This window comes from Melanotaenia boesemani, chromosome 9 (genome assembly GCF_017639745.1).
Source record: "Melanotaenia boesemani isolate fMelBoe1 chromosome 9, fMelBoe1.pri, whole genome shotgun sequence".
NCBI lineage: Eukaryota > Metazoa > Chordata > Actinopteri > Atheriniformes > Melanotaeniidae > Melanotaenia > Melanotaenia boesemani.
In genome coordinates this window covers 32,234,487-32,242,323 of record NC_055690.1, presented here as the reverse complement: position 1 = coordinate 32,242,323, position 7,837 = coordinate 32,234,487, and the positions used below count along the sequence as shown (strand labels likewise).

Genomic DNA, 7,837 nt, shown 5'->3' with positions numbered 1-7,837 from the left:
GAGACGTGTTATCCAAGGCCAAACTGATGAAAAACATCCAGCAACACGGTTGCTGCGCTGCAGCATCTCTGCTTCTCTGTACAACCTGAGCTGCAGGGGGAATCAAAGATTTCACACACGCAGGGACAGAGTGCTCACTCTGACGGATTTTCCAGAACTAAATTTAACTTGTCTCACCCGTCTTGTTTAACACTGGCGTACACTGATATAAGTATCTGATTTAATATGAAAATATATGTTACAGTTCTTGGTAATTTAATGAAGTCCAGATTTAATGAAAAAATATATATTTTTCATTAATCTTATAGCGTAGCGAAAACATCACCGGAAGTGACGTCATACTTCCGATCTCGCTAACTTCCTGTTTCCTGGTTCGGCAGCAGTCCATGGCAGAGTCTTTATACATTGTCTGAGTGTAATCTGCTGCCATCCACTGCGAAGCACCAGGGAGGAAATGCTGTAAGTTGCGTTTGTGATACTAAAAATGTTATAAAAACGTATTAGAAGCTATTTAGTTAAAAAACACAACATTTGACCTTTGTAAAAGGTGTTGAAATGTTGGTAATCACTAAGCTGCAGACAGTGGATCTTCAGTGTTAGCCCCCTTATTCTAGATCTATTCTATTCTTGTTTTATTCAACAAAGACTCTGTGGTAAGAGTGTTTCATACTCTACTGGATAAAATTAACTAAAAAAATTTTTTTTATTTAAACATCCTTTTATTTTCCCTTCCATAAAATGCCAAGATATTCTATAGAACTTCTATAGTTTTTAAATTCCATTCTATATATTTCATGCACAACAAAATATACATTAATCTCCTAACCGGTGGGGGCCTGCCACTGGGCCATCTTGATCTAGTTTTTAATTTGGAGTTTTATAAAGTCCATACCATAGCAGTCAACACCATAGCATTTTTCTGGCTGGGCACCTCTTTCCTCTTTTAATTTTTCTCTCTTTTGACCAATTGGGTGGATCTACAGTCTCCCCTGAATCAACAATATCCACACATTGTCATCTCTTGTGAAAGGACACATGTACTCCTACACAAGCAGATCTGGCCTATCAGCTCTGAAGCTGATTCAGACTCCACAGACGTTTAGCCAATCAAATTCCCGCCACGGTGATACGCTGCTTTACTGTGTGGATTCTAAAATAGCTTCAGGAAATTCATGCACAAACACTGCAAACAGTTGGTTAATTTGTGCATGTAAAAACAGGATGCTTTGATTTGTGTGCTTTATTTTCTATATAAACTATTGTAAAACATGCCAAAAAGAAAAAAATACTCTTGAAGAGGTGGTGGAGTTGGTCTCAAGGATGTACGGTGATTTTTCAGAAAATATTGGGCTCCACAGAAGAGGAAATGGTTCTTGATGGAGTCGTCTTTTAAAAGTAAGTGGAAACTTTTATATGCAGTTATTGTTTATTTAGAAGATATTCAGATATAAAATATTTTGAATCAACAAAGTAAAAACAGAAACCAGACTGCAAAAGTTTATTGTTGCTGCAGTGTTTACTTGCAGTGATTGAGCAGTTTTTAGAGTGTGCAAGAGAAAACACTAAATACAAACACAGTACTTATGTAAAATAAAACCCAACATTTTGTTATTTTATATATTAGGCAAACATCAGAGTCTGATTTGAAGTGAGAACCGGCCAGGAGACCAAGCGGCTTAGATGAAGACTACCCAACTCCTTCCAGAGGAAGAGCCAGAGGGATGTGAGAGGAAGAAGCAGAGGAGCGTTATGGACTCCAGGTGTGGTGCTAATGAAGCAGACATATCACACAAACCTACTTTCTGTCCCTCACAAACACCAGAACCCCAGCTCATCATGACAGCTACATGTAGTGCTTTACAACTTTTACAATCAGTGCCACTGCTCCTACCACACGCATCATGCACTGCACGTAGGGCCTCAAGTGCTGGGGTGGGGGGCAAAAAACATTGGGCTGAGGTAAAATCACTGCACCATATCCATGTTTATATCTTAATATAAAAGACATAAGCAATACAAAAACATAACATATTTACATGAGCCTGAGAAGAAGAGGAAACCCGTCAACCCACCACAAAAAAAAAAAACCCCACCAAAAACTCTGAGTGGTCTTTCGTGATGGATACCACCTCAACTTTGACAGATAACAGTAAATAGCATGACCTTCAAGGGTCACGAAGCGAGGTGAAGCTAGCACATACCTTGCAGGTTAGCTCACGTTTAAAATTCAAATTGTAAAATACATGAAAATGTGTAATATTAGCCATTTTTTGCACGCCTGCACTCGCATAACAAGGTTACATTAGCTACCGTTAGCATAGTGACGGCTAGCCACGTTCACTCGCCAGCTAGTTACTGTACTTCGTTACTTTTACTTTGTCCAGACAGAGACACTGAATTTAATAATTTACTGGTCGGTCATAAGGCAATGTTTTTATTAGCCCTTTAAGACCTAGTGGGGTGTGCTGGTAATCCCGGACGTTGGTTACAGGGGTAGTGGTAATAGGTGCATAAGACTTATAGATGGTTAAACAATAGTGTTAACCTATCCCGTTTAAAAATGTTTGTGATTCACTGTGTAGTAGTACTTTCACACAGAAATAAATTGATGAAATCTGTAAACTGTATTTCAATATTTAATCCTTGAAGTCTGTGTTTAACCTTCTTGTATTCCTAAATTAATGCAGGGTCGATGCTGAAGTTTGTTCAAGGAGGAACACAAGGCCAGGAGGCAGATGTAGATGAACAACCATCTACCAGCAGTTCCTATTTACATCAAACGCCAACCACCAGGTATGTGGAGGCAAAGAGAGTCCTGTAACTGAAAGGCCATCAACCAGCTCCAACCGACCTCCAACTGATCCTTCTCTTTGGCCAGAGCACATTTTAGATGCTGATTGAGTGGAAATTGTACAGGGAGGTCCATATAATGTCAAGCCTTATTTCAATTTTCCACACGGACCTGATGGAAGTTTCATACAAGTCCAAAACACTTTCAAAAGGAGAAAAGATTAACAGAAGATGGCTTGTGTACTCCCCACAGAACAATGTTGTGTTTTGCTTTGCATGTAAGCTTTTTAGTTCAAAAGTAATTCAAGCGTGACTTCATGTTGTTAAGATACTAAGACTTTAATTTCTCCCTTATGCCTAAAATAGAAATAAAGACAACTGCACTGGGAATTCCTTATTTTGTGTGTGTTTTTGGCAGATTTTGCATATGAAACAACTGTTAATAGGAAAGTCACTCCTCACAGAATTTACCATTCTGGTGGTGTAGATACTTCAATGCCACTGTATACACAGACCTGTAATGGGGCTGACTGTAGTGGTGAACAGTAAAATCCCTCATTTTACTATTAATCTGGAAAATCAAACCTGAACATCATAGAATGCATAATTATGTTTTATAATAGCTGTCAGGAGTTTTTTAAAAAATGTGAGTGTAATATGACTTAATGGGACATTTTTGTCCTGAAAAGCGATCAGATGCATCAACTAATCAAACTGACTCTGGTTTCCTACTTTGTTTCGGTGTGGGTTACTGTTTCAGATCATGAAACCAATTTATGGCAGCTTCGGTGCGATGTGGACATAGTCTTAGTCAAAAATGAGACAGGGATGACAGACTGTTGAGTGAGGACACCTTGTCAACCCAGTCCATCTGATGCATCAGACACCCACAGCCAGCAGATGGAGCTCTTTGACTGTGTCAAATGTTTCGACACAGTGAGACGGTTTCAGGTAGTTGTGTCAAAGTTAACTCAATGTTTCATGAGGCCTCAGTTTCACCATCCCGAATTGTGGGGTCTTTTGCGACCTCTTGGATGAGTAGTCGCGCCCCTCGTGGTAATTTTCGTCAGCTAGCCACTCCTAGGAAGGTTCGCCACTGTTCCATGTTTTTGCCATTTGTAGATAATGGCTCTCACTGTGGTTTGCTGGAGTCCCAAAGCTTTAGAAATGGCTTTATAATCTTTTCCAGACTGATTTCTATCTCATTTGTTCCTTAATTTTTTAGATCTCAACATGATTTTGAGGATTCTTTTGGTCTACTTTTTCCGACAGGTCCCGTTTAAGTGATTTCTTGATTAAGAACAGGTGCGGCAGTAATCAGGCCTGGGTGTAGCTTGAGAAATTGAACTCAGGTGTAATAAATTACAGTTACGTTTATACGGGATCAATCACTTTTTTTTCACAGAGCCATGTAGGTTTGGAGTTTTTTCTCCCATAAAAACTGCATTTTGTGTTTATGGATCTGAAACATTTTAATGTGAGAAACGTAAAAAAAAAAAAAGGAGGAAAAAAAATACCACTGTATGTAAGCCTTCATGCTACAGACTAATTTAATTTTTCAGTCCATACCACCATCTTTACATGTGCAGCTAAGATAAAATGAATAAAAAATCCAGACCAGGGAAAAAACGTTGAATTACTGTGTGTTTAAACTTCAATAACTACATGCAAGTTACAGTTATAATAAATTTGAAAGCTGATTGTAAAAATTAAATTTTATCTTTAGAGAGAAAATGTCTCAGAAGAAAAAAAATTGCTCCAAACGCTGAAAAAGCAGCATCTAATCTAATTTGGATATACCTTTTTTAGGCGTTGTTGGGGGTTAATTTGTACAGGAATAATTTTAAAGGGGTGATTGTTTCCCTGCCCCATTTTTTATTTATAGTGATGCATTCAGAAAATTGCTTTCACTTCCAAGATAGATTAGTGGAAACATGTTTGTACCAAATAGTGCTCCTACCCTTCATTCTGTATTGTAGAACTTTATATATGAATTCATGTGTAGTATTGAGGCAATACTAAGCTGAAACATAACAAGAAACCTGCAGTTGGCATCAACAATGTGTAACTTTTCTGGTGTGATTTTAAGTCACAGTTGTACCTAATCAGACTGTTTCTTTATTCTCTACAGATGTCTTGCAGATGTCGGTGATAAGTGTTTATACCATCAATGAAGCCATAGACTGGATGTTGATAAAGAACCAGAACAAAGACCAGCTTTATATGAAGGAGGAGCAATAAGAACGTTGGACCAGGCAGATGGAAGAGCTACCCAACTGACTGTGAGATGTTTCACCAGATTCCCAAATGCTTCTGTTTCTGTGATTAATGAAGAAACAGGAGAAAACTCAGAAGTAAAGACTTGGTCAAATTTGAACTGAAAACAACAGAAGAGCATCGAATCAGCAGCTCAGCTAAACTGATGAACACTTAGTGATGTAGTGGATCTAAGAAGACTACAAACAATGAATAACCAAGATCCAAATATTCAGAGGAACCCGATACAAGTAAAAAGACACCATAGTTGTATGGGAATGAATAATGAAGCCAGTAATGGTGGTGATGGTTATGACCAATGGCAGAAACCTTTGTCAGATTCTGAATCTGAAACTGAAAGCAGTGACAGTAACTGTGGGCAGGAAAAGGCCTCATGTGTTTCAGGATTAAATCACCACGTGGGATGCTCAGTGTGTGGTAAATCTTTTAGCAGGAACTATATGCATATACACATGAGAATCCACACAGGAGAGGAACTGTTTAGCTGTGACATTTGTAGAAAAGGATTCCTTGAAAACAGACATCTTCAAAGACACATGAGAACCCACACAGGAGAAAAACCATTCGAGTGTAATGTTTGTAGAAAGAAATTCAATGAAGCTACAGTTCTTAAAAGACACATGAGAACCCACACAGGAGAAAAACCATTTGAGTGTGATGTTTGTAGAAAAAGTTTTTACACTAAGCATAACCTTAACAGGCACATGACCGTTCACACTGGAGAGAAACCGTTTAGCTGCGATATTTGTCGAAGACAATTCTTCGGTAAACCTGAGCTTATCAGACACCTGAGAATTCACACTGGAGAAAGACCATTTAGCTGTGATGATTGCAATAAACGATTTAGCCAGGAGTCGACTTTAAAAACTCACATGAGAATCCACAGCGGAGAGAAACCGTTCAGCTGCGATGTTTGTAGAAAAATGTTTAACTGTAAGTCAAATCTCAGAAGACATAGAAAACTTCACAGTGCAGAGAAACCATTTGGCTGTGATGAATGTAAAAAAAGTTTTACAAACTGTAAAGATCTTAGTATTCATATGAGAGTCCACACAGGAGAGAAACCATTTGAGTGTGATGTTTGTAGAAAAAGATTTTACTCTAAACGTCACCTTAACAGTCACTTGAGAATCCACACCGGCGAGAAACCGTTCAGCTGCGATGTTTGCAAGAAAAGATTCTCCGGCAAGACGGAACATAGAAGACACCTGAGAATTCACACTGGAGAAAGACCATTTAGCTGTGATATTTGCAAGAAAAGCTTTGGTCAGGACTCTACTTTAAAAACGCACATGAGAATCCACACTGGAGAGAAACCGTTCAGCTGCGATGTTTGCAAGAAAAGATTCTCCGGCAAAACAGAACTGAATAGACACCTGAGAATTCACACTGGAGAAAGACCATTTAGCTGTGATATTTGCAAGAAAAGCTTTGCTCAGGTGTCAACTTTAAACTCGCACATGAAAATCCACACCGGAGAGAAACCGTTCAGCTGCGATGTTTGTAGGAGAAGGTTCTCTGGTAAACCAGAACTTATAAGACACGTCAGAATTCACACTGGGGAAAGACCATTTAGCTGCGAAATTTGCAAGAAAAGCTTTGCTCAGATGTCAACTTTAAACTCGCACATGAGAATCCACACCAGACCAGGAGGTGTGACTCAAATCTAAATTAAAATATTTAAAACTCCAAAAGGAAGCGAAAACATTTGGCTGTGATAAATGTAGGAAAAGATGTATGAAAGTTTAGAAAGAATAAATCAGCAGACTAGTGGTGTACATTTTAAAAGATGAGTTGGTGGTTAATTGGATAGCAGTCTTGCTGTTTAGCTTCAAACGGTTGGATATTGATTTAATATTTGAAATAAAAATTGTATTTTTGTTATGTTTTGACTAAAGCGAGTGTAATGAAAAATAGTTTGGTTATTTGTATGTTTTCTGATGAAAAACAAACATGATTGTAACAAAATGTGAGAGAATTTGTGCTGTGAGTGTTAAAATGCAGCTTCTCACTACTATAAAGTTAAGTTCCTGTGTATAAATGCCTCCATGGTGTCTTCCTCCATTCCACTCTGGACCACCATGACTTATCACAGAGTGCAAAGTAGATGGATGTATCCACTGGGAGAGACTGTTGAGGTGATTTTGATTTATTTTTAGGTTTATCCACAAATGATTGGGTGATGGTTCCAAAAATGTATTGTTTCAGTAGACTTTCATTTTAAAAACCTAAAATTCTGGGTTGTAATAATTTCGCTTTTCGGGAAGTCATTTAGTCTCATTAAGAAGATACTGTCGTTTTCTGTATATATCAATTCATAAAATGTGCAAAAGTCTTTGTCATATTTCTTTGCCTTGACTCTGGCACAACAATTTCCTTCAGGGTTTAATGAAGTCTTTTGCATTCATATTGTTTATGGGTTTTGGTTTAGTTTTCTTTGGATGTCAGTCATGGTTTATTTCTTAGGCTATGTCCACACGGCACCGAAGCCGGTTCAGGTGTGAAAACAGTGGCGAAAACTAGAAGAAAGGCTTCAACAAAACTGCTGTAGTACACTCTACAAGGCTGTGGGGGGCACTAAAGAGTAACACTCCAAAGCTAGAACAAAATGCATGCTCGGTTAAAGGCTCACTGCGTGTTGCAGTAAGTTCATTTGGAAGAAGAGAAGAGGGCTGAGGAGTCACTGCGAAACAAAAGAGACACTTGTTTAGACTGATGAAGTCGAGCTTCTTCAAGTAACGCTGGACTACAAAATAAAACTTGAGGAATG

At 38.3% G+C, this 7,837-nt stretch overlaps 1 protein-coding gene across 4 annotated transcripts; it reads left to right on the top strand.

The window, feature by feature from the left end:
* Window positions 1-375: 375 nt before the first annotated feature.
* On the top strand, window positions 376-7,474 carry LOC121645618 (gastrula zinc finger protein XlCGF8.2DB-like). Of its 4 annotated transcripts, XM_041994152.1 has the most exons (6): window positions 376-459; window positions 1,340-1,395; window positions 1,625-1,760; window positions 2,688-2,793; window positions 4,922-5,969; window positions 6,306-7,474. In XM_041994152.1, the coding sequence occupies exons 5-6, from the start codon at window positions 5,256-5,258 to the stop codon at window positions 6,735-6,737; spliced, it is 1,146 nt and encodes a 381-aa protein (XP_041850086.1). In that variant the 5' UTR covers window positions 376-459; window positions 1,340-1,395; window positions 1,625-1,760; window positions 2,688-2,793; window positions 4,922-5,255; the 3' UTR covers window positions 6,738-7,474. The 4 variants fall into 4 exon arrangements, with proteins under 4 accessions (XP_041850086.1, XP_041850083.1, XP_041850084.1 ...); XM_041994149.1 differs by having other exon boundaries at window positions 4,922-7,474; XM_041994150.1 differs by lacking the exon at window positions 2,688-2,793 and having other exon boundaries at window positions 4,922-7,474.
* Window positions 7,475-7,837: the final 363 nt, after the last annotated feature.